This window comes from Nerophis lumbriciformis, linkage group LG28 (genome assembly GCF_033978685.3).
Source record: "Nerophis lumbriciformis linkage group LG28, RoL_Nlum_v2.1, whole genome shotgun sequence".
NCBI classification, from domain to species: Eukaryota; Metazoa; Chordata; class Actinopteri; order Syngnathiformes; family Syngnathidae; genus Nerophis; species Nerophis lumbriciformis.
In genome coordinates this window covers 15723571-15751196 of record NC_084575.2, presented here as the reverse complement: position 1 = coordinate 15751196, position 27626 = coordinate 15723571, and the positions used below count along the sequence as shown (strand labels likewise).

The following is a 27626-nucleotide window of genomic DNA, read 5'->3' as shown; positions in this document are numbered from 1 at the left end:
ATTATTTGATTAACTTTCCTGAACGACTATATAGTCAAACCTCGGTTTTCGTCAGTAATCTCTTCCAAAAAGCCAGACAAAAACCTAATCGTACAGACGCAATTTTTGCCATTAGAGATAATGTAAATTCAATTAGTCCATTCCAGACACCCAAAATATTAACACAAAACACGTTTTGTAGAGAATGATTATTGTTTTAAATGCTGAAAACGATGCAAAATGCATTTAAATGACGAATTAAATGGATAAACTAACATTTACCATGTGCTGTACAGCCATCTACCGCCACATAGCGGTTCAATTATTACGGCTTCACCACATGGCTTTTATTTTATACCATCCATCCATCCATCTTCTTCCGCGTATCCGAGGTTGGGTCGCGGGGGCAGCAGCCTAAGCAGGGAAGCCCAGACTTTCCTCTCCCCAGCCACTTCGTCCAGCTTCTCCCGGGGGATCCCGAGGCGTTCCCAGGCCAGCCGGGAGACATAGTCTTCCCAACGTGTCCTGGGTCTTCCCCGCGGCCTCCTACCGGTCGGACGTGCCCTAAACACCTCCCTAGGGAGGCGTTCGGGTGGCATCCTGACCAGATGCCCGAACCACCTCATCTGGCTCTTCTCGATGTGGAGGAGCAGTGGCTTTACTTTGAGCTCCCCCCGGATAGCAGAGCTTCTCACCCTATCTCTAAGGGAGAGCCCCGCCACCCGGCGGAGGAAACTCATTTCGGCCGCCTGTACCCGTGATCTTGTCCTTTCGGTCATAACCCAAAGCTCATCACCATGGGTGAGGATGGGAACGTAGATCGACCGGTAAATTGAGAGCTTTGCCTTCCGGCTCAGCTCCTTCTTCACCACAACGGATCGATACAGCGTCCGCATTACTGAAGACGCCGCACCGATCCGCCTGTCGATCTCACGATCCACTCTTCCCTCACTCGTGAACAAGACTCCGAGGTACTTGAACTCCTCCACTTGGGGCAGGGTCCCCTCCCCAACCCGGAGATGGCACTCCACCCTTTTCCGGGCGAGAACCATGGACTCGGACTTGGAGGTGCTGATTCTCATCCAAACTTTATAACATTTTTGCCCTAAATTAAGCAGTTCAACTAAAATATCAAGAATACAGTAGTATTGGCCACTAAAAAAGACCAAACCAATCAGAGTGGCCACGAGATAGCTCAGCCTCAGGCAGCATTAGTATATAGGATTAAAAGAGTTTAAAGGGGACTAAAGGGTGTTTTTTCATGTCTAGAAGGCATTTATTTAAAAGGTAGTAAACAGTTTTTATACTCTGGCTATGAACATTTTCCATTTATTGTTAATAGTTCCTACTTTGTGGAAAATCATTTATCACAGCCATGTCCACAACCAATTAACAGTGATAAAGGAGGGATTCCTGAATATCCTAACTGGCAATGTTTAGCTTCTTTGATCTCTCTGAGAAATGTTTAATATTTCTTGATTCCGAATTAACCATATCAAAATGCAGACAATATTTGGGTTGTGTTCCACACTGACGCACTTTCCTACTTTGCTACAAGTTCAATAGAGGTTCTAACTTTCTTTGTCAAAGTGCTTGTACTTGCAACTTTCTTTGGACACATTGGCTTATTTAGCAGTCGCACTGAGTCACCAACACATGGGATGCCATTGGCACTAGATTCTGCAATAGATTCTGCGGAACGATACATGGGCAAACACAAGTTTGTCAAGTGCAACGTTTGGTTCTAAAATAACCTAGATGATATATGAAACCGAGATACATTTTGGCGAATTTTTTTTCAACAACCAAATCATCCAAATAGTGGGGTGTACGAAAACCAAGTTTTGACTATAATATGAACTGTTATTTTTTTAAATGTTAGAGATGGAAGGCCATTCTCAACTAGCAGCTACATTTGGTTTAAGTGTTTGGATGATAACACAACCAAAAAAGACAAACATAAGAGAGATAAGCCTACTGTGCCCTACACCTGATAAACTGCAGGTCAAACACAATTTCATACAGAATGTATATGTTGGGTGCCCCCGCATCATCTCTCCAGTCAGTTTGGGGGTCCATGGCCTGGAAAATGTTAAAGACCCGTTGGGACAGCAAATTAAAATAGTTGAGACTGAATCAATGGTGCCATTGTTGTGCAGTCTACAGTGGAACCTCGATTGATTCTTGAACATGGTTCGTGAATTGAAAAGTTGCTATTTTAATAAAATAATGCACACTTTGCAGACGTGTGTGTGTGCGTGTGCGCAGTATATATTTGTATATATATATGTACATATAATCAAAGAAGAGGTAATGGATCAACTATCTTTTTATTAAAATAGCAACAACGGCAATCTAAACTGTCAATGTGCGCCAAAAGTCCCTTTGGTGCTCTCGAAAACGTTAACAACCATGTTGCTACAATAATAATTAAAAAAAGTTTAAAAAATGAAATAATTTTTACCTTTATGTCAGCGAACAACAGATGACGGCAAATCCCTTAGGCAAAGAAGGGAGGAAAGTCAGAGAGAGGAGGGGCCAGGGAGGACAAGCAGTATGTGTGGGTTCCCTCTCTTCTCTAAGTCTAAGTCCACAGCAATTTCCTCCTTGTTTCCAGGCTGCTTTGTTGGCTTTCTTGAACACATGTTGAGTAAGAAAAATAGAAAGAACTTGTTGAATGTTGAGAAAAGAAGCACATGCTGAAGCACGGAGAAGTGGCGATTGAGTAATGGACTGCGTAAACAGGATGTGATGTAGGAGGCTCCGTCTTTCCAAAATGTCAGTGCCTTGTGTATACTACATTACACAGGAAGTGACATCTCTGAAATGGCCGTCCTCTAAGGCTTCCAGCGGCACACTAAAGAAATGAATGAAACGTTTGTACATGGTTTGCACACAGAGGCACATTAGGCTCGATCCAAAGGTTTGTAAATGGAAAAGTTCACAAAAAGAATGGTTCGTAAATCAAGGTTCCACTGTATTTCAGCCTCAATTTTGCACTGTTAACTTCTTAATCACGTAATTGATTCATCCTTGTTTTGTCAACATATTTTTTGCTTTGTTTTTTTGCTTCTTGATCATATGAATGTGCCCAGGTCGGCAGAGTAGACATGGAAGCATCTGAAGCTCTCTACCCTGCGGTGGGAATGCACTCTCTGGGGGAGGAAGTGCTACTGGACCTTAATGCTCAATGGGCAATGGAGGAGGAGGATGGACTGATGATAGTAGACAGCCATGAAGACGACTGGGGCCGCCTCCATGACATTAGAGTGTCTGACACAGTAAGAAGTTATTACTAGAAAGTTCCAGAATTTTATACGAGGCACTATTTCAATTAGGTTAACAGGGGCGGGGAGCAACGAACGCGCATGCGCACACTTCTCCACAGTTACATTTGGTGTTTGTGTGAAATTGCTCCTCCTCTGTAGTTTTTCACTAACTTTCATAATAGGGTATACAGGTAGGGATGATACTCAAAACCGGTTTTCCCGGTTGTGCGATAAGAAAAGAACCAAGTGCTCGGACTGGAATCCCTTTTTGAGAACCAGTACCCGTTATCGAGACCACTATAGTAAAGAAAAAGAGTTGGTTCTTTATTCGAATCCCTGGGACCAATCCCGTCCCGACCAGAAATGCCCCGTGAGACGGAAAAAGCGCTCCAAGGTGTAATAAAGTTCAAAACAAAAGGTATAATCCAATTAATAACTTTACTGAGAGATTTGAGCAGGGTACAAACACATGTTGAACACTTTTACAACCAAACGGAAACATAGCAACAAGGCTAGCAACGCACCTCCTTTACGGCAGCTGTCGCAACGTTCTTAAAGCAACCGCAGCACATACATATATGACATCTCCCTTTTTTTAACTTTTGTTTTTCTTTCCTTGTAAACAAAACAAAATCACACTGTATATGTGTTGTCTGTCTAATTACCGTTTTTTTCGGACTATAAGTCGAGGTTTTTTTCATAGTTTGGCCATGGGTGCGACGTATACTCCGGAGCGACTTATGTGTGAAGTTAGTTATTAACATATTACCGTAAAATATCAAATAATATTATTTATCTCATTCGCGTGAGCGACGAAGAAAATGTCCGCAATCGTCACACACACACGTCAGCAATCGTCATTCACACGCCAACCAATAAGAATTCGGTGGGGGCGGGTCATGGCAGAAGTGCATTGTGGGTTTTGGAATGCTAACTGCTATATGCTATACGCTATTGCCGGAGCTATTAAAATATATCACAGCAACATTGGCGGTAACTTATAAAAGCTGAGAAGGACTGAACTAAAATGGCACCGAAAAGGAAATCATATACTGCAGATTACAAGCTGGACGTAGTGAAATATGCACCAGAAAACGGCGATCGAGCAGCAGAAAGAATGGACGCTAGCGGCGCATACCAGGAGCGACACCGTGGAGGAAGATTTCATCGGATTTAGCGATCAAGAGTGACAGATTGTTTGGTAAACGTTTAGCATGTTCTATATGTTATAGTTATTTGAATGACTCTTGCCATGATGTGTTGCGTTAACATACCAGGCACGTTCTCAGTTGGTTATTTATGCCTCATATAACGTACACTTATTCAGCCTGTTGTTCACTATTCTTTATTTATTTTAAATTGCCTTTCTAATGTCTATTCTTGGTGTTGGATTTTATCAAATAAATTTCCCCCAAAAATGCGACTTATACTCCAGTGCGACGTATATATGTTTTTTTTCTTCTTTATTGTGCATTTTCGGCCGGTGCAACGTATACTCCGGAGCGACTTATAGTCCGAAAAATACGGTATAAATAATGCAGACGAGGCGTGTTGGCTGAGTTCTTGACGTTTACTTTCACAGCGTGCTCATAACCTCATTCTTAGCTGCCGGGTGGTGACATGCAACAACACTTTTTGGGGCTACCGCGCATGCTCGTCACTCCCGTTGCATGCTGGGTAGTGTAGTTGTTATATTCCTAGCTCATAACATCACATCTTTCCCCCTATAAAGAAATAATGTTAACTCAATAAAGTATATTTATTTTTTTAGCTTTAACTTTTCATTTTTTTTAGCATTGTAACCACATTTGCAAACAACTTTTCTCTTCATAGAATTTTCTTTCCATAAAGAAATAAAGTGCAAAAATGTCAAAGCATCATAACAAACAGTTATGTCAAATAGCAGCAGAAGTGCACTTTTTGGAGAACTGTATTATTTTCAGTTTTTTGCCCAAGGGACTGATTTTTTTTAACACTATAGTATTATTTATATACTTATAGTGATCACAGAGACAGGTTGTTTTTGTGTTACTGTATATATTTGGGGCAGCACGGTGGAAGAGGGGTTAGTGCATCTGCCTCACAATACGAAGGTCCTGAGTAGTCTTGGGTTCAATCCCGGGCTTGGGATCTTTCTGTGTGGAGTTTGCATGTCCTCCCCGTGACTGCGTGGGTTCCCTCTGGGTACTCCAGCTTCCTCCCACCTCCAAAGACATGCACCTGGGGGGTTCAATCCCGGTCTCGGGATCTTTCTGTGTGGAGTTTACATGTCCTCCCCGTGACTGCGTGGGTTCCCTCCGGCTACTCCAGCTTCCTCCCACCTCCAAAGACATGCACCTGGGGATAGGTTGATTGGCAACACTAAAATTGGCCCTAGTGTGTGGATGTGAGTGTGAATGTTGTCTGTCTATATGTGTTGGTCCTGTGATGAGGTGGCGACTTGTCCAGGGTGTACACCGCCTTCCGCCCGATTGTAGCTGAGATAGGCTCCAGCGCCCCTCGCGACCCCAAAGGGAATAAGCGGTAGAAAATGGATGGATGGATGGATGTATATATTTGTTTTTCTTAAAAATCCCACTTAATATACTTTGGGTAACCGCAGTCAATATTTATTTATTTTATTTTATTTTTTAGGGGGGTAACAGTCAATATTTATTTATTTATTAGATTTTATTTTTTTCTTATATGATAAAAGTGAGCTTTTGTTAAACCAAATATTGTGTGTTTTTTCCATATACAACAACTTATCTGGACTCGATAAGAGAATCGATAAGGAATCGGTTAGATAAGAGGATTCGATAATAGGCTCGAACTCGATAATTTCTTATCAAACATCATCCCTATATACAGGTATGTTGTGTTATTTATTTGTTAATTATAAAAAGACTCAAAATTTGTCTTCAAAATCTATATAAAAACATGTCATTTAATTAATGTGATCGATTCTCCGCACATGATACAGAAAGGGAGCAATGACGTGCTGTCGTTTATATAAAAAATAGAAAATCAATTATAGGTATGGTATCTTTAAATCGACTCTGTTGGGATCTGGTGCTGTACAAAACTGGAATTAGAATTGAATTAACTTCACCTTTATTGGGATTTGAGGGCCATCCCCCAAATATGTTAGGGAAGACTACACTGTAAGGTTATGAATCACAGCTCACTTATACAGAAGTAACTGTCCACAAGCACTTAATGATCAATCATAGAACAAAATGTGTTCCAAAGAGGTCGTCGACCTCTCCTCACTTTTACGATCACCACCCATTTTGGAGACGGTCAGACTGCAGTTTTTGGGTCTGACTCAGACGCTGACGTTCCCTGACTGAATAACCCTCGGGCACCATCAAATAACCTGCATGTCTCCCGCGCCAATTATTCATCCGTCACTTCTACAATTAGTCCCTATAATTTGTGTGGAGCTTTACACCCCGGGCAAGATTAATTCCATTGCTCAATGTTTTGGAGGACTGTTAGGAGTAAAAAAATAAATACAATAAAAGGTAACAGCCTCTCTGTGTTAGTCTTAATCGTCTCTGTCGGCTAACAGGCTGAGCTACTGCTGTATTATTATTGTAATATAACATTTATATCACTATAGTGTTGCCTGTGCTATTATTGTTTTGATTGAAGGGGTCACTATTAAGATTTTTTTTTCTACATTTGTAACACTTTTTTCTGGTCTACATAACATGTAATGGTGGTTCTATGGTCTAAATTATGCATAGATTATGTTTTACAGACCATCTTCAAGCCACTTAATGACCGTCTCTTCAGGATGTGCCGTTTTGTGGGCGGTTTTATTTACGTGCCTCCAGTTCGACTCTGTCTTCTCCTTGTCAGCCATGTTGTATTTTTTAGCGCTTCCACATCGAAAATACTGACAAATATAAGTTAGAACTATGTTACTTTGTATTAAAAATGGCAGCAGCAGAGCATACATGTGCATGTACGAGCCAGTCTGCCCCACAACAAGAGGATAGAGCAAAAGAAGATTATTGTTGTTTACAACGTCGGACTACGAAAAGAGCTACAAAAATAGTTTTTTAGATACATTTCTGCCATTCATGGAGATACTCGCTGACGTCATACTTTGGAAAAACGTCAAAAGTTGGGCAAATTCCAAACGGCTTGTTTGGAGGAAGTATGAAGGCAGGCAAGATTGTTTTATAAATATATCTGCTCTGCCTCCATAGTTTGATTTAAAATTTTCAGGACTTATGCAGATCCCAAATATACAAAAACCGGTACCATCAGGTAAAAAAATAGATTTTTCCTTTCATACACCACATGGTCGCCCTGTCATTGAACACCATCTTTAACCCGTAAGTCGACTTGACTTGACATTTCTCACACCGCTCAATTGCTGCTCTACATTGGGGCGGTATAGCTCGGTTGGTAGAGTGGACGTGCCAGCAACTTGAGGGTTGCGGGTTCGATCCCCGCTTCCGCCATCCTAGTCACTGCCGTTGTGTCCTTGGGCAAGACACTTTACCCACCTGCTCCCAGTGCCACCCACACTGGTTTAAATGTAACTTAGATATTGGGTTTCACAATGTAAAGCGCTTTGAGTCACTTGAGAAAAAGCGCTATATATACGGTAATGTAATTCACTTCCCTTCACTTCACTTCAAAGCAATTTAAAAGTTTAGTTAAATCACCACAGTATTTGACACGCACCTTTTGAAGAGGTCGTATTAGATTGCAAGCTTTGGTTAAAATTTTGCATACATTTTGCTATCGAATTTTTTGAGAGCGATCTTTTAAGATGCAAATAAACCCCACCTCGCCTCTTCCCTTCTAGCTCACTAAGAGTGCTTTAGTGCCCCGTCAGCCATTTTTTGTCGTTTACGAGGTGCGCTTCTAGCTAGGTACCAAAAAATGTGTTAAAATTATAAACTACTTGTTTTTTATTAGAAATGGCAACAGCGGAGGATTTTAGCATCCAACCGTAATACATGATTGAGCCAGAGTCTGACAAAGAACAAAAGGAAAGCGAAAAAGAGGAAGCGTCTCAAGTGAGGCTTGAAATCAAAGCATTTCAGAGGTTTATTAGCCTTTCAGTACCATAAAGATATGTTATTATAATACACTGTGTATCGTTATTTGAAATAACCCTCTAATATCATTACAATTTGTCAACATACTGTTATTGGACGTACAATTTCATTGTCTCCACTGTTGCCATAAATAGTAGGCACTGGACCCGCCATTAACATTTTCTTCTTGGGAAATTCCTTCTGTATATTGTTGGTGGAGGTTGGTAAAGCAGTTATAGTACAGTTTTTAACTCTGTGGACATATTTTCGTTGGAACTACAAACCGTGCTATGCTCACACAGTGCATCTCAATTATTTTCTGTTACACCCCCGCAGAAAGAAAAAAACATTTCACGCATCCCACCCCAAGCTCCGCCACGACTACAAATAGCATCATTTGTCTATAAAATAGTTATAAGTATACCGACCTCTGCATAACATTGTATCCTTAATAACATTAAAGAAAACAAAAAATAAATGTATATCAACTTTCAACAAAGAATAACTAACACTGTTTTTTAGGCTGTAACAGAACGGATTTAAAGTGCATCTATTTGGCTGAAATAAAACATTTAAAAAATTGTTATTTAAACTATGAAAACATTTTTGACTGACTTTGACCATTTGATACTGAAAACTGCAATTTCAGGACCTCAATAAATAATAAATTCAAATTGATCAGCAACATTAACCTAGGAGCACAATATATAAAACACAAAACAAAAATTAATCAATCTTTTTTGCTTATTTTCTCTCTATCAAAATGAGAAAGTTAGGATTAACGGCTCAGCTTTTTGAAGTGGGGTTTGAAGTATGACCCTGATAAAGCCTGTTCTCCGGGATCGCATGAGCCCCCCATGGCATCGCACCGCCCCGCCCAGGATGGCGCCTGCCAAATATTAACTATCTTTGGAGATACCCGCTGACGTAACAAAGTAACTATGTCTAACCTGACTCTCGCCAGACTGGGACTTCTCAATAGGAGATGTATTTCAGAAGGCGAGGCCTTGTATAAAAAAAAATCATTGTATGTGATTGGATAAACCACTTGTCCGTTACACTTCATGACCATAATGACCGAAAGAATAAGATCGCTGATACAAGCGGCCGAAATGAGTTTCCTCAGAAGGGTGGCTGGCATCTCCCTTAGAGATAGGGTGAGAAGTTCAGTCACCCGAGAGAGACTCTGAGTAGAGCCGCTGCTCCTTCGCTTGGAAAGTAGCCAGCTTAGGTGGTTTGGGCATCTCGTGCGGATGCCTCACGAGCGTCTCCCTAGGGAGGTCCTCGTTGCACGTCCTACTGGGAGGAGACCCCGTGGAAGGCCAAGGACCAGATGGGGGGGATTACATCTCCTCTCTGGCCTGGGAACGCTTCGGGATTCCCCAGGAGGAAGTTGCTAATGTTGCTCTGGAGAGGGAAGTCTGGGGGTCTCTGCTGGAGCTGTTGTCCCCGCGACCCGATTCCGGATAAGCGGTTGAAGATGGATGGATGGATGGACTTGTCCGTTATCTTGAATGACGTGATACTTCAACCACTCACATCGAAATCAACCCGTGACGCTGATGAGAGAGATGCTGGGAAATCCAAAACAGAAAAGCCGACATATCGGATAATGACAGAGCGAAAAGTTAATAAATGCCTTCAAAACCGTTCTCTGTTCATCTTTTAAAGAATTAATATTCGATATATTCGACAAAATAGAATAGAATAGAATGAACTTTACTGTCATTATATTTGCATATAACGAGATTATAGTACAGTTTGTAACTCTGTGGACATATTTTCGTTGGAACTACAAATAGCAATAGCAGAATCAATGTCAGCACACGACTCCTCACTGCGTTTCGCCATTATTATTTGAATCAAACAGTCGCTTTGGCGCGACGTCACATCATTGAAATCCCACCCGGCGATCCTGATTGGTTCATTATTTTTTGCTATCTTGAAGGTGTTTGCATTGCCCTCGAGCCCAGATCCTTGTGTGGAGCTTATGGCGTCACATTAGTGCCAAAAATCCGAGCGCATGAAAACTGTTATCGCGCGCTGATTCTCCACTTATTGCGCGCGCGACACCCTTTTGCGCGCGCGCGGTGCCTTTCTGCGCGCGCGCCGTCTCGGTCTGTGCGCTCTCTGATTACTCCTGGCATCTCTCCTCGCGCTGTCATGTTTCTTTTTGACACTTTGGGGGCGGGTATACTTAGACGGCCCCTTCTTTCTGATTGGCGCTGAGCATTTTTCATATGACCAATCATTCTCCAGCGTAGCAACGTTGTAGCCATCTTACCTCGGACAGCTAGCCTCAATCATTACATTGATGTCAATGGTACATGTACTAATTAAATTACCATAACTTGCTCGATTTTCGACCAATTTCCTAACGGTTTTCCTTGTTACAAATCTTATTACATGTAGATATGACATAGGATGCTGTACCTGTTGAAATTACCTCTTTCGCTTTAATAAAAAAAAAAAAAAAGACTTAATTGTGCAACATAGTTGTGTAGGGTCAGTGTTAGTCAGTTCTCTGATTATTTTAAACAGTTTCAGAATACATTAAAAGGCTATTTTTAACATTTTAAAAACAAAACGAACTACAAGGATCTGGCGAGAGTCAGGTTAGCCTAGGTCACAAATAATGGCAAATCTCAAAAGGCTCAATTAGGACAGGACGTAATTGTTTTATAAATATAATAAACAAGGTTCGTCTAAAAAAGCCTGTAAGGTCAAATTGTTTGTACCTGACAATTTTCGGCTACCTTGCCTCTGCAGCCTTCTTCAGGTGGGATGGCACAACGCATATAACTCATCACAGCCGACGGCTGAACAATCAATCAATCAATCAATGTTTATTTATATAGCCCTGAATCACAAGTGTCTCAAAGGGCTGCACAAGCCACAACGACATCCTCGGTACAGAGCCCACATAAGGGCAAGGAAAAACTCACCCAAGTGGGACGTCGATGTGAATGACTATGAGAAACCTTGGAGAGGGCCGCAAGCCTCTAGGGGAGACCGAAAGCAATGGATGTCGAGTGGGTCTGACATATTATTGTGAAAGTCCAGTCCATAGTGGATCCAACATATCAGTGAAAGTCCAGCCCATAGTGAATCCAACATAATAGTGAGAGTCCAGTCCATAGTGGGGCCAGCAGGAAACCGTCCCGGGTGGAGACGGGTCAGCAGCGCAAAGATGTCCCCAACCGATTCACAGGCTAGCGGTCCACCCCAGGTCCCGACTCTGGACAGCCAGTACTTCATCCATGACCACCGGACCTGTGTAACTCCCCCTCCACAAGGGAGAGGGGAGCAGAGGAGAAAAGAAAAGAAACGGCAGATCAACTGGTCTAAAAAGGGGGTCTATTTAAAGGCTAGAGTATACAAATGAGTTTTAAGATGGGACTTAAATGCTTCTACTGAGGTAGCATCTCTAACTGTTACCGGGAGGGCATTCCATAGTACTGGAGCCCGAATAGAAAACGCTCTATAGCCCGCAGACTTTTTTTGGGCTCTGGGAATCACTAATAAGCCGGAGTTCTTTGAACGCAGATTTCTTGCCGGGACATATGGTACAATACAATCGACAAGATAGGATGGAGCTAGACCGTGTAGTATTTTATACGTAAGTAGTAAAACCTTAAAGTCACATCTTAAGTGCACAGGAAGCCAGTGCAGGTGAGCCAGTATAGACGTAATATGATCAAACTTTCTTGTTCTTGCCAAAGTCTAGCAGCCGCATTTTGTACCAATTGTAATCTTTTAATGCTAGACATAGGGAGACCCGAAAATAATACGTTACAGTAATCGAGACGAGACGTAACGAACGCATGAATAATGATCTCAGCGTCGCTAGTGGACAAAATGGAACGAATTTTAGCGATATTACGGCGATGAAAGAAGGCCGTTTTAGTAACACTCTTAATGTGTGACTCAAACGAGAGAGTTGGGTCGAAGATAATACTCAGATTGTTTACCGAGTCTTGTGTAATTGTTTGGTTGTCAAATGTTAAGGTGGTATTATTAAATAAATGTCGGTGTCTAACAGGACCGATAATCAGCATTTCCGTTTTCTTAGCGTTGAGTTGCAAAAAGTTAGCGGACATCCATTGTTTAATTTCATTAAGACACGTCTCCAGCTGACTACAATCCAACGTGTTGGTCAGCTTTAGGGGCATGTAGAGTTGGGTGTCATCGGCATAAAAGTGAAAGCTAACACCATATTTGCGTATGATGTCGCCTAGCGGCAGCATGTACATGCTAAAGAGTGCTGGGCCAAGAACCGAACCCTGGGGAACTCCGCACGTTACCTTAACATAGTCCAAGGTCACATTGTTATGGGAGACGCATTGCGATTTAAACCAAGACAAGGCTAAGTCCGACATACCAACACATGTTTTGATACGCTCTAATAAAATATTATGATCGACGGTATCGAAAGCGGCGCTAAGATCAAGGAGCAGCAACATAGATGACGCGTCAGAATCCATCGTTAGCAATAGATCATTAGTCATTTTTGCAAGGGCTGTCTCTGTAGAGTGATTTGCCCTGAAACCGGATTGAAAAGGTTCACAGAGATTGTTAGACATTAAGTGTTCATTTAGCTGCTGTGCAACAATTTTTTCGAGAATTTTCGAAATAAACGGAAGGGGGGACACTGCAGCCAACAAGGCTGCAGAGGCAAGGTAGCCGAAACTTGTCAGGTACAAACAATTGTACTGTATCTTTCAGGCTTTTATTGACGAACCTTGTTAATAAAGTTATCAGTAGGCCAAATTGACCTCTTATATATCGGCATTGCCTCCGTTGTTGGGATTGAAACTTTCGGCTGGGGATCCCAAATACATAAAAGGAGTGACCACTTTAAGGGACCGACGAGCACATTTGAGCAAGATTGGTTAAAAAACATGGCCGCTATGAAGCAGAACATTTATGCAGGGGCATGCAACTAATTGTTTATAAGTCATTAGCCATTTGTCTAATGATTATAGAAGTTAGTCTTCTAGAGCATTTTGACAACAATTCATATGGGGCGCCCCAAACTTAATTCATACTTAATTTCAGCCTGTATATATTTGAAGTGCCAACTTGTGAATATGTGATTCCCTCAGCTGCTGGAGTACGTGGGGAAAGGAAAGTGCATCGTGGACGTGGGCTTGGCTCAGGCCCTTCGCCCGCTCAACACACGCTTCCACTACTACGAGCTGGAGATCACAGACGCCGGCAAAAAGTGTTACATCGCCCTGGGCCTGGCAGTCAAGGTACCGAAACTTTTCATAAAATAATTTTTGCTGACTATACAAATGTGTTTACCTCACACAGGAGCCTACACGATCTACAAGTAATTGTCAATTCAGAGCTTGTGAAAGTGGATTCCTGGTTCAAATGCAATAAGCTCTCACTTAATGTAACTAAAACAAATGTTATTCTATTTCGTTCTAATAAAAACCGGACAAATACTGAGCACTGCCATATCAACATCAATGGGCAGGAAATACAGAGAGTGTACTCCACAAAATTCCTGGGGGTCATCATTGACGAATACCTCAATTTCAAATGTCACATTAGCCATCTGTTAAACAAATTATCCAAATATATTGGCCTGTTCTTTCACCTTCGCCATTATCTTCCTCTTTATGCTCTACTTACCCTATATAAAACTCTCTTTGAACCACATCTAAACTACTGTAATGTCATCTGGTGTAACACCTTCCCTACCTACCTTCACAAATTAGAATCCATGCAAAAGAAAATCATACGGGCCCTGTCATGGTCCAAGTTTAATGCCCCCACTCAACATCTATTCCATAATTATCATCTTTTAAGACTGACAGAGTTCAATATTTATCAAAATGCTTGTTTAACCTATCAAGTCATTTACAGGCTGAATCTTAGGCTCTGTAGCTTGGTTCCTATCTACCATCCCCAGCATGCCCACAACACTCGTAACTTAGATCTGATATCAGGTAAACATCGTTTACTGGCTTGTACCGCTCGAAGTGTTGTATGCAGGGGACCAAAGATTTGGAACCGGCTTAATGAGAGCCTCAAGATGCTGTATCCATTCTCCAACTTCAAAAAGAAACTGAAAACTTACCTATTAACCATCTATTTTTAATGCCTCGTGTGGGGTAGACTACTGTTGGGTTTTGCATGGTTGAATGAATGTATGTATGTATGTGTATGCTTGCTTTAGTACTATTATCTTGTGTTAATCATATAGCGTTGTTTTTGTTTTTGTGTTTTTTTTTTGTTGTGCTTGCTACCATGTTTCATCATTCCATGTATATACTGTCCTCTGGACCCCTGTCAAAAGCTTCTTCTAGCTTATTTGGGGGACCCTTTCACGTACCAACATCTTTAAATGATGATATTCACTACTATTGTAATTGTTATATGGTATTGTGAATAAACTTGAAACTTGAAACTTGAAAACTTGAAGGTAACGCAATATATATTTATTAATCACATGCGTTGACCTTGACAGCTCTAATAGTAATATAACAATATTAATGTAATTGATATAAATACATAAAAATTATTCCCGAGCACAGCCACCGCTGCTGCTCACTGCTCCCCTCACCTCCCAGGGGGTGAACAAGGGGATGGGTCAAATGCAGAGTATAATTTCACCACACCTAGTGTGTGTGTGACTAACGTTGGGACTGTAACTTTAACTGTTAATTAGTGTTAATGTAATTAATCTTTTTCTGCCATGGAAAGTACATTTGTGTGTGTTGCTTATTTATTTGGAATAAAACTTGGTAAAAATATTTCAGTGTGTGTATAAGTACATTTAGCACTCTTTTGTGATAATGTTGGTCACAACTGCGATATGAAATTTTAATATTTTTCCATTCCTAGATTTTTCACATGAGTTAAGTTATTTTTGAAAGCCATACTAATAAGACATATAATAAATAATGAGTACATTTTACTTGTAAAAATATGCTCAAGGCCAATTAAAAATGAGCTGCAGGGAGAAACAATTGCCATTGGGCCGCACTTTGGAATTCCCAGTGTTAGGGGAAACACTGCGTTCACGTCCCTTCAAAGTGGACCATTGCTCTGATGATGGATGAGGGAGGAAAAAGCGAAGAACAGAATAAATGATGTCTCCTTATACCTTCACATCTGCCTTTCCGTCCGACGCAGGTTGTTCCACTTAGATGCTAATCTGCCACATTAGCAAAGAAATCGAAGTCAGAGATGAGGAAACTGGCTGTAGGTGTTGTTTGATTGCAAATGATTCACGTTGTGGAAACGGGCCGCGTCTGAAAGAAGAGCCGCCGAATGTTTACGCATTATAGGAGCATTGTGTCATTGAAATAACAGAAGAAGCCGGGCCTCAGATTTGGAGATGTTCTGCTATGCGCTCATTGTTTTCTCTTTGCGGCGGCTAACTGACGCACACTCCCCTTAATGCCAGCTGTGTGCAACTGCACTCGCCGCCTAGGAGGCGGCGGATCTTTTTGTCGCGCCCTCTCTAATCTCCTGCTGGCGTTGATGTGCGTGGCCGTGTTGCGCCCTCAGGTCAGATGGCATCGGAGAATAGAGCTGTCATTTTCCTGATTGTTTTTTCTGGAATGATATTTTCACTGTGGGTCTGTGTTTTTTATTAAGCTTTTTTTTTTTCTAGTCTGCCAAGCAGTCAAGCAGTAAAGTTCTTTGCTTAAAAATCAAAACAAAGTCAGGCAGACACATGTTTCACAGTTATTTGCTCAATCATTCCACCACTAGGCTCCTGACTAGGAATGATGTTAGGTAATGTCCACATGACCTTGAATATTTTAAAAGGGCATATTTTTCTCTGCCTTTTGGCCTTCCATCCACATGCAGACGAAGGTTTTTGTCGAAGCTTTAGTAAAACTGAGGCCCCAAAATATTTCAATTCCTTGATTTGGTGCATTTGAAACCAACTAAGATTATGCACAAAGCAAACTATAACCTGCTACCCAATAATGTACAACAATTCTTCCCAACAAAAGAAGAGCTATATAACCTTAGAGAAAAATGTAAACATTTGTAAGCACGTACAACACTTAAGACCTTTAGCACACCAGTATGTGGAATAAAATTATGGAATGGATTAATAAACTACCGTATTTTTCGGACTATAAGTCGCAGTTTTTTTCATAGTTTGGCCGGGGGTGCGACTTATACTCAGGAGCGACTTATGTGTGAAATTAATAACACATTACCGTAAAATATCAAATAATATTATTTAGCTCATTCACGTAAGAGACTAGACGTATAAGATTTCATGGGATTTAGCGATTAGATTGTTTGGTAAACGTATAGCATGTTCTATATGTTATAGTTATTTGAATGACTCTTACCATAATATGTTACGTTAACATACCAGGCACGTTCTCAGTTGGTTATTTATGCCTCATATAACGTACACTTATTCAGCCTGTTGTTCGCTATTCTTTATTTATTTTAAATTGCCTTTCAAATGTCTATTCTTGGTGTTGGGTTTTATCAAATACATTTCCCCAAAAAATGCGACTTTATTATGCATTTTCGGCAGGTGCGACTTATACTCCGGTGCGACTTATATTCCGAAAAATATGGTATGTACTAATGTGGTCCAGTTTAAGAGTCTTTTCAAGCTACAAGTGTTTGCAAAGTACAGAGAAGATGAATTTTGAATAACATCTTGAACTTTGTTGAAAATTAGATATTATTCATCTCATTAAGTGAATCATAACTGACGTAATTATTTATGAGAACGGTTGTATTTAGAATTTATTGGTGTAAATTGTGTTCCAGGATGTAAACAATTGTTTGTAATTGCTATGAATTGGAAACAGTATTAAATAAGCCTCGCTTCCTCCTACCCCTTTATGAACATGTAAAGAGAAATGAAAATATGTAAATTATTTGATGTATTACAGTATATTGTATATGTATATATGTTTAAAATAGTTCTGTTGTTTTTAAATCAGATTAATCACACTTTTAAATTTGGATTAATCATGGTTAATCACAGGTTATTTCTCGCTTGCATCATTTGAATTAACGTAACAATATTTGTACACAAATGCAATTTTATAGCCGGAATGTCATACCGAAACATTTTATAAGTCAGTGGTTCTCAAATGGGGGTACTTAAAGGTATGCCAAGGGGTACGTGAGATTTTTTTTAAATGTCTGTCAAAAAGAACTGTGAAAAGAAATGCAACAATGCAATATTCAGTGTTGACAGCTAGATTTTTTGTGGACATGTTCCATAAATATTGATGTTAAAGATTTATTTTTTTATGAAGAAATGTTTAGAATTAAGTTCATGAATCCAGATGGATCTCTATTACAATCCCCAAAGAGGGCACTTTAAGTTGATGATTACTTCTATGTGTAGAAATCTTTATTTATAATTGAATCACTTGTTTATTTTTCAACAGGTTTTTAGTTATTTTTATATCTTTTTTTCCCAAATAGTTCAAGAAAGACCACAACAAATGAGCAATATTTTGCACTGTTATACAATTTAATAAATCAGAAACTGATGACAAAGGGCTGTATTTTACTTCTTTATCTCTTTTTTTCAACCAAAAATGCTTTGCTCTAATTAGGGGGTACTTGAATTTAAAAAAAATTCACAGGGGGTACATCACTGAAAAAAGGTTGAGAACCACTGTTATAAGTGTTTTACTTGAATGCACTACGTTTTTTTGTTCAAAAACTTGCACACAGTTTTATATGAAGTCCAATCAGGTTAAATTTTAAAGTGAAAATTTTCAGCGAGTACACCAGTCAGAGTCTCCTCACTCACTTTGCTCTGACATATGCAATGAACTGATCACTGACCGTATGCCTGTCAGGTAACATCCACGGTTAAGTTAAAGGAGCACAAAAAAAATGTGTGATTAATCTGCGCGTATACATGATTAATGTGATAAATCACATGAGTTAACTCATTATTTTTGACAGCCCTAGTATTTACATTAGTGCTGTCAAATTATTTTATTTAAATCTGATTAATCACACTTTTGAATTTGGATTAAAGAGTACATTTTTTGCCTACATAATTTAAAATAAACTAAAAAAAAAAAAAGACACCCATATCTTGACACAAATGCAATTTTGTTGTCAGAATGTCATTCAAGAACATTTATTATAATAATGCTGATAACAACCCATGCAGGCTTTCAGGTAACATCAATATATACAGTAAATATATTTTGTGATTAATCTACAACTATACCTGATTAAAAGTACGAATCAGTATGATTTCTAACTTATTTTTGACATCCCTATTTAAAACATACATTTAAGAAGAAAAAGGAAAAACATTTGGCTGTGGTTGCCTTGTTAGTCTTCTGAGCAGACAACATGCACATGGCAGTCTGATCTTGTTTTGGAAAAAAAAAATCTATATATATATATATGATTTGTTTATTGACCTATTATGATTATTTGTGAGTGCCTAGAGAAAAGGTGGCTGAAGAGAACAATACATGTGATTGTTACAATCATTTAAAAGCACTGAATGTACTGCTTGTGCCCCACAGGATTATCCTAAAAACAGCCATCCAGGTTGGAGCAGAGGGTCCATCGCTTATCACGCTGGTACGTTTTGCTCTTCTACATCTACTTAGCAACATTTGACAACACATTGTCCATGTGACCTCTGCGTGTACTACAAACTACAACTGCAAACTCAATGTAGTTTAAGTAAAAATTACTTGCAATGTTTTTTCAATAGCTTAAATGCTCTCAATTACAGCCAGTATGTTTGTTAACCCAAAGCACAAAGAGGACAGTTAATTGGAAGCAAGCGATAGAAGCTCTTAATTTTTATAAACTTCAATAATGATTTGGAGTGCATGAGAAAGGGGAAAGGATATGGTATCCATTTAACCACGTGGTCATTTTTAACAACACAACACAGCAGCAATACAACCAATGTTGTGAAAGCAGTGAGGAACAAACTGCTCAGTCAGCATTAAATCACACTAAGGACCAAAGCTGCTGAGATAACCAATCCATCAGTCCTGTGTGCCTCCGTTCAACCAACCGCGGAAGGTAACACGCAATACAAACAAATGAGAAGCAACGTAAAGCGGGTCTTGCGGAGGAAACGCTGTCATTGCTACGATCCGTTTGAATCTTTTGGCGGTAAGGCATACTCTGACTTGTGACAGCATCGATATGGAGGGGATAGTGGCGGGATATATGGGGAAGACACGCAAACGGAGAAAGGGAAAAAGGGACGAGGAAGGAATGGTGGAAAATTGAGTGCTAGTAAAAGAGCATATAAAGAAGATGAAGGAAGGGAAAACTTGATGGAGAAGCACAAGATTATATTGGCATTTCAATCAAACAGACATGAATGAGGTTAGCTTTATGACAAAAGTTGAGGGTTTAAAGATAGACATTGGAGAAGTGGAAACGGCAAAAGTGCTAAGGGACGGAAAGTCTATTGATAAAATGCAAAAATAGAGAGCAAATGAACAAAGCAATGACATAGCAAAAGTTGTGTAATAAGATAGTAAGAGAAAAAATAGAAGGGGGACAATAGTGACAGGAATATCAAGAGGAGATAACCTAGAAGATTCCCAAGATTAATTGAGATTTGTTATATATTGTATATATTGTATAAAAATATAATATAAAATAATATATACTATAACAATATGACATGAGGTTACAACCAGAGGTGGGTAGTAACGCGCTACATTTACTCCGTTACATCTACTTGAGTAACTTTTGTGATAAATTGTACTTCTAAGAGTAGTTTTAATGCAGCATACTTTTACTTTTACTTGAGTATATTTATAGAGAAGAAACGCTACTTTTACTCCGCTACTTTTATCTACATTCAGCTCGCTACTCGCTACTAATTTTTATCGATCTGTTAATGCACGCTTGTTTGTTTTGGTCTGTCAGACAGACCTCCATAGTGCATGCGTTTCAACAAATACAGTCACTGGTGACGTTCACTACATTCCACCAATCAGATGCAGTCACTGGTGACGTTGGACCAATCAAACAGAGCCAGGTGGTCACATGACCTGACTTAAACAAGTTGAAAAACGTATTCGGGTGTTACCATTTAGTGGTCAATTGTACGGAATATGTACTGTACTGTGCAATCTACTAATACAAGTTCCAAACAATCAATCAAAAGTGTGAAGGAAAAAAGACCCTTTTTTATTTCAACCGTACATCCTGTCAAGGGCCTAAAGACTGACTGCACAGTTCCTGTCTTCACAATAAAAGTGCCGCTCCATCGCGCCTGCGCTTTCAAAATAAGAGTTTCCGAAAGCCAGCGCAAACAAGCTAGCAAGCTACGGAGTTTGCCGCCAATGTATTTATTGTGAAGTGTATAAAAACGAATATGGAAGCTGGACAAGTAAGATGCCAAAAACCAACCAATTTCATGTGGTATTAGACAGAAAGGAGGAACTTTTTTTCTCCTCCATTTGAAAACGAGGACGTTATCATCACTACTGTCTGATTACAATCAATGCAAGTCATCAGAATCAGGTAATACACCAACTTATATTCTTGTCTTCATGAAAGAAAGGAATCTATATGTGTTAAACATGCATGTATATTCATTAAAACACCTTTAACATGTAAACAAAAACGGCAAAATAAATAAATATAAATTGTATACTGTCTATATCAATGTATATATATATATATATGTGTGTGTGTGTGTGTATATATATATATATATATATATATATATATATATATATATATGTGTGTGTGTGTATGTTACTCATCAGTTACTCAGTACTTGAGTAGTTTTTTCACAACATACTTTTTACTTTTACTCAAGTAAATATTTGGGTGACTACTCCTTACTTTTACTTGAGTAATAAATCTCTAAAGTAACAGTACTCTTACTTGAGTACAATTTCTGGCTACTCTACCCACCTCTGGTTACAACTAACACTAACAGCGGAGTAGCAGCGTTTTAAAGCACATGCAAGAGGTTGCCTACAGCCGCAACTAGGGATGGGCGATATATCGATATACTCCATATATCGTGGGTTTGTCTCTGTGCGATACAGGAAATGACTATATCGTGATATTTGAGTATACGTTCTCACACAGTTGCTTTTAGCTGCAGGCATTACACTACAGGCTCTTCCCACTCTTTCCTGTCTCTCCTTCTCACAGAGACATAAACAAGCGCACCTTCTTACATACATCATACGCTCTCGCGGAGCAGAGAGGTAGCGGCATGGGTAAAGTTAGCTGTGGTGCGAGTGGTAATACGAGAGAAAGAAGGTGCGAATCTTGTAACAAATGAAGGAAGAATTAATTCCCAAGAAAAACAGCTCGGGGTCCATCGTCTGGCGGTGGTTTGGCTTCAAGTTGGAATATGTCGAACAGACAACCGTAATTTGTCAAGTGTGCGGCAAAAGCGTTGCTACAAAAAGTAGCATTACTGCTAATATGTTGCATCATTTGAAAAGTCATCCGCTAGAGAATGAAGAGTGCTTGAAACTCTGCATGTCAACATCTCCGTTCGGTGCCACACCAACAAAATGCCGAGGCAACCATTTCCACATCAACACCGTATGAAAAAAATAGTCAACAACAGAAAGAGATAACGTCCGCAGGAACCTACCACATAGCGAAGGACATACACTATTTGATTTCCTATTATGCAGCTCATTTTTATTTGACAGTTATTGAAATATCTTGTGTGACATCATGCACAAAAGTGCACTTTATTTGTTTTAAACTATTGTAGTGGCGTTCTGTACAAAAAGTGCACTTTAATTTAGTGTTGTTTTGATAAGTCATCTTAGTGACATCATGCACAAAAGAGCACTAATAGCTTGTTTTAAAATGTCTCTGACAATCTTGCACTTTCTGTTTTGGAAATGACATGAATGTTTGTGCCACTGCTTAACAACTGTTTAATAAATACAGTTTTGCTAAATTGACTTAGTTGTGAAAGTAGCATATATTAATACAGTATGAAGAAGAATGTTTTAATGTAGACACATAGAATCATCATACTGCTGTGATTATATGCATCAAGTGTTAATTCAAGGCTAAGGCAAAATATCGAGATATATATCGTGTATCGTGACATGGCCTAAAAATATGGAGATATTTAAAAAAAAAAAGGCCATATCGCCCAGCCCTAGCCGCGAACTGTTATTGCTTCTAATGAGATTTGTTTCTGCGTGATTTTCACAACAGCAGCAGCCAACATTTTAAAGCTCATTCAGACAAGGGTAAAGCTGCTTGATATTTCACATGCAACTACTGCCATTTTGTGGCGTTAACAAAAATGACATCAAGATGTTGCCTACAGCCACGACTAGTGGTCTTTTTTTTTTTTTTTTGGCGAAGCTGAAATGTAATGGCTACGCGTTAAGAGATTTGACTGTAGTGCACTTAAAGCGAACCCGTGTTCGTTTTGTAGATGACGGCAAATTGTTCCAGGGCAGCGGTGTCGGGGAGGCCTTCGGACCACGCTGCTTTGCAGGAGACGTCATGGGCTGCGGGATCATGTTTCCACGTGACTATAGCCACGGCGGCGGAGGTGAGTCTGCTAACACGCCATCAACTCAAAACCCCGCAATTGTCAATCAATCAATGTTTATTTATATAGTCCTAAATCACAAGTGTCTCAAAGGGCTGCACAAGCCCTTTGAGACACTTCTCACAAGCCCTTCTAGGGGAGACCGGATGCAACGGACATCGAGTGGGTCTAGCACAGGGGTCGGCAACCCAAAAGTGACCAAATATGCCCGATTAGCACTCCACACAAGTCAATAACATCAACAAAACTCACCTTTGTGCAGTCACGCACAACATTAAAAGTTTGGTGGACAAAATGAGACAGAAAAAGAAGTGGCATAAAACACGTCCTAGAAAGTCGGAGAAAGTTATACATGTAAACACACTACGGTGAGTTCAAGGACCGCCAAAATTAGTAGGACAAAACGGTGCTCGCCAAATACTCGAATCCGTGAAGCTGGCAGTGTGCTTTATAACAATTAGGAAGGTTTGTGTCATGTTTGTCCTCCTACAGAAACTATATTAAGACAAAAAATATATTTTTTTCCCCTCATCTTTTTCCATTTTTCATAAATTTTTTAAAAAACTCCAGAGAGCCACTAGGGCGGCGCTAAAGAGCCGCATGCGGCTCTAGAGCCGCGGGTTGCCGACCCCTGGTCAAGCATAATATTGTGAAAGTCCAGTCCATAGTGGATCCAACATAATAGTGAGAGTCCAGTCCATAGTGGATCCAACATAATAGTGAGAGTCCAGTCCATAGTGGATCTAACATAATAGTGACAGTCCAGTCCATGGTGGATCTAACACAATAGTGAGAGTCCAGTCCATAGTGGATCTAACATAATAGTGAGAGTCCAGTCCATAGTGGATCTAACATAATAGTGAGAGTCCAGTCCATAGTGGATCTAACATAATAGTGAGAGTCCAGTCCATAGTGGATCTAACATAATAGTGAGAGTCCAGTCCATAGTGGATCTAACATAATAGTGAGAGTCCAGTCCATAGTGGATCTAACATAATAGTGAGAGTCCAGTCCATAGTGGATCTAACATTATAGTGAGAGTCCAGTCCATAGTGGATCTAACATAATAGTGAGAGTCCAGTCCATAGTGGATCTAACATAATAGTGAGAGTCCAATCCATAGTGGATCTAACATAATAGTGAGAGTCCAGTCCATAGTGGATCTAACATAATAGTGAGAGTCCAGTCCATAGTGGATCTAACATAATAGTGAGAGTCCAGTCTATAGTGGATCTAACATAATAGTGAGAGTCCAGTCTATAGTGGATCTAACATAATAGTGAGAGTCCAGTCCATAGTGGATCTAACATAATAGTGAGAGTCCAGTCCATAGTGGATCTAACATAATAGTGAGAGTCCAGTCCATAGTGGATCTAACATAATAGTGAGAGTCCAGTCCATAGTGGATCTAACATTATAGTGAGAGTCCAGTCCATAGTGGATCTAACATAATAGTGAGAGTCCAGTCCATAGTGGATCTAACATAATAGTGAGAGTCCAATCCATAGTGGATCTAACATAATAGTGAGAGTCCAGTCCATAGTGGATCTAACATAATAGTGAGAGTCCAGTCCATAGTGGATCTAACATAATAGTGAGAGCCCAGTCCATAGTGTATCCAACATAATAGTGAGAGTCCAGTCCATAGTGGATCTAACATAATAGTGACAGTCCAGTCCATGGTGGATCTAACACAATAGTGAGAGTCCAGTCCATAGTGGATCTAACATAATAGTGAGAGTCCAGTCCATAGTGGATCTAACATAATAGTGAGAGTCCAGTCCATAGTGGATCTAACATAATAGTGAGAGTCCAGTCCATAGTGGATCTAACATAATAGTGAGAGTCCAGTCCATAGTGGATCTAACATAATAGTGAGAGTCCAGTCCATAGTGGATCTAACATTATAGTGAGAGTCCAGTCCATAGTGGATCTAACATAATAGTGAGAGTCCAGTCCATAGTGGATCTAACATAATAGTGAGAGTCCAATCCATAGTGGATCTAACATAATAGTGAGAGTCCAGTCCATAGTGGATCTAACATAATAGTGAGAGCCCAGTCCATAGTGGATCTAACATAATAGTGAGAGCCCAGTCCATAGTGGATCCAACATAATAGTGAGAGTCCAGTCCATAGTGGATCTAACATTATAGTGAGAGTCCAGTCCATAGCGGATCTAACATAATAGTGAGAGTCCAGTCCATCGTGGATCTAACATAATAGTGAGAGTCCAGTCCATAGTGGATCCAACATAATAGTGAGAGTCCAGTCCATAGTGGATCCAACATAATAGTGAGAGTCCAGTCCATAGTGGATCTAACATAATAGTGAGAGTCCAGTCCATGGTGGATCTAACATAATAGTGAGAGTCCAGTCCATAGTGGATCTAACATAATAGTGAGAGTCCAGTCCATAGTGGATCTAACATAATAGTGAGAGTCCAGTCCATAGTGGATCTAACATAATAGTGAGAGTCCAGTCCATAGTGGATCTAACATAATAGTGAGAGTCCAGTCCATAGTGGATCTAACATAATAGTGAGAGTCCAGTCCATAGTGGATCTAACATAATAGTGAGAGTCCAGTCCATAGTGGATCTAACATTATAGTGATAGTCCAGTCCATAGTGGATCTAACATAATAGTGAGAGTCCAGTCCATAGTGGATCTAACATAATAGTGAGAGTCCAGTCCATAGTGGATCTAACATAATAGTGAGAGTCCAGTCCATAGTGGATCTAACATAATAGTGAGAGTCCAGTCCATAGTGGATCTAACATAATAGTGAGAGTCCAGTCCATAGTGGATCTAACATAATAGTGAGAGTCCAGTCCATAGTGGATCTAACATAATAGTGAGAGTCCAGTCCATAGTGGATCTAACATAATAGTGAGAGTCCAGTCCATAGTGGATCTAACATAATAGTGAGAGTCCAGTCCATAGTGGATCTAACATAATAGTGAGAGTCCAGTCTATAGTGGATCTAACATAATAGTGAGAGTCCAGTCCATAGTGGATCTAACATAATAGTGAGAGTCCAGTCCATAGTGGATCTAACATAATAGTGAGAGTCCAGTCCATAGTGGATCCAACATAATAGTGAGAGTCCAGTCCATAGTGGATCTAACATAATAGTGAGAGTCCAGTCCATAGTGGATCTAACATAATAGTGAGAGTCCAGTCCATAGTGGATCTAACATAATAGTGAGAGTCCAGTCCATAGTGGATCTAACATAATAGTGAGAGTCCAGTCCATAGTGGATCTAACATAATAGTGAGAGCCCAGTCCATAGTGGATCCAACATAATAGTGAGAGTCCAGTCCATAGTGGATCTAACATAAGAGTGAGAGTCCAGTCCATAGTGGATCTAACATTAGAGTGAGAGTCCAGTCCATAGTGGATCTAATATAATAGTGAGAGTCCAGTCCATAGTGGATCTAACATAATAGTGAGAGTCCAGTCCATAGTGGATCTAACATAATAGTGAGAGTCCAGTCCATAGTGGATCTAACATAATAGTGAGAGTCTAGTCCATAGTGGATCTAACATAATAGTGAGAGTCCAGTCCATAGTGGATCTAACATAATAGTGAGAGTCCAGTCCATAGTGGATCGAACATAATAGTGAGAGTCCAGTCCATAGTAGATCTAACATAATAGTGAGAGTCTAGTCCATAGTGGATCTAACATAATAGTGAGAGTCCAGTCCATAGTGGATCTAACATAATAGTGAGAGTCCAGTCCATAGTGGATCCAACATAATAGTGAGAGTCCAGTCCATAGTGGATCTAACATAATAGTGAGAGTCCAGTCCATAGTGGATCTAACATAATAGTGAGAGTCCAGTCCATAGTGGATCTAACATAATAGTGAGAGTCCAGTCCATAGTGGATCTAACATAATAGTGAGAGTCCAGTCCATAGTGGATCTAACATAATAGTGAGAGTCTAGTCCATAGTGGATCTAACATAATAGTGAGAGTCCAGTCCATAGTGGATCTAACATAATAGTGAGAGTCCAGTCCATAGTGGATCTAACATAATAGTGAGAGTCCAGTCCATAGTAGATCTAACATAATAGTGAGAGTCTAGTCCATAGTGGATCTAACATAATAGTGAGAGTCCAGTCCATAGTGGATCTAACATAATAGTGAGAGTCCAGTCCATAGTGGATCTAACATAATAGTAAGAGTCCAGTGCATAGTGGGGCCAGCAGGAAACCATCTCGAGCGGAGACGGGTCAGCAGCGCAGGGATGTCCCCAACCGATGCACAGGCGAGCGGTCCACCCCAGGTCCCGACTCTGGACAGCCAGCACTTCATCCATGGCCAACGGACCTGTGCCCCCCCACAACCCCCCTCCACAAGGGACAGGGGGGCAGAGGAGAAAAGAAAAGAGACGGCAGATTAACTGGTCTAACAAGGGGGTCTATTTAAAGGCTAGAGTATACAAATGAGTTTTAAGATGGGACTTCAATGCTTCTACTGAGGTAGCATCTCTAACTGTTACCGGGAGGACATTCCATAGTACTGGAGCCCGAATAGAAAACGCTCTATAGCCCGCAGATTTTTTTGGGGCTCTGGGAATCACTAATAAGCCGGAGTTCTTTGAACGCAGATTTCTTGCCTTGTCACGCCTTCTTCCTCACCCCGACGTCTTTTAGATGACGACTGGGACCTGGAGGTGTGTCCGCAGCTCAGCCGAGTCCAGAACGACTTGTATGCGGGCGACGATGGCGGCGAGGGCGAAGACTTGGACGGAGAGACGGTCACGGTGAGGCGCCGCCAAAATGCACACAGACAGGAAGTCCTCCCGAGCT

The 27626-nt window shown here is 40.3% G+C and overlaps 1 protein-coding gene across 2 annotated transcripts in view; it reads left to right on the top strand.

Moving 5' to 3' along the window:
* Nucleotides 1-27626, top strand: part of LOC133570899 (SPRY domain-containing protein 3-like) — a 61692-nt gene that overhangs the window by 32796 nt on the left and 1270 nt on the right. For both annotated transcript variants that reach the window (XM_061923714.1, XM_061923713.1), the window contains exons 6-10: nucleotides 3075-3260; nucleotides 13396-13545; nucleotides 18802-18859; nucleotides 22689-22808; nucleotides 27471-27580. In XM_061923714.1, coding sequence (XP_061779698.1) covers nucleotides 3075-3260; nucleotides 13396-13545; nucleotides 18802-18859; nucleotides 22689-22808; nucleotides 27471-27580 — 624 coding nt within the window. The remainder of the gene's footprint in view (nucleotides 1-3074; nucleotides 3261-13395; nucleotides 13546-18801; nucleotides 18860-22688; nucleotides 22809-27470; nucleotides 27581-27626) is intronic.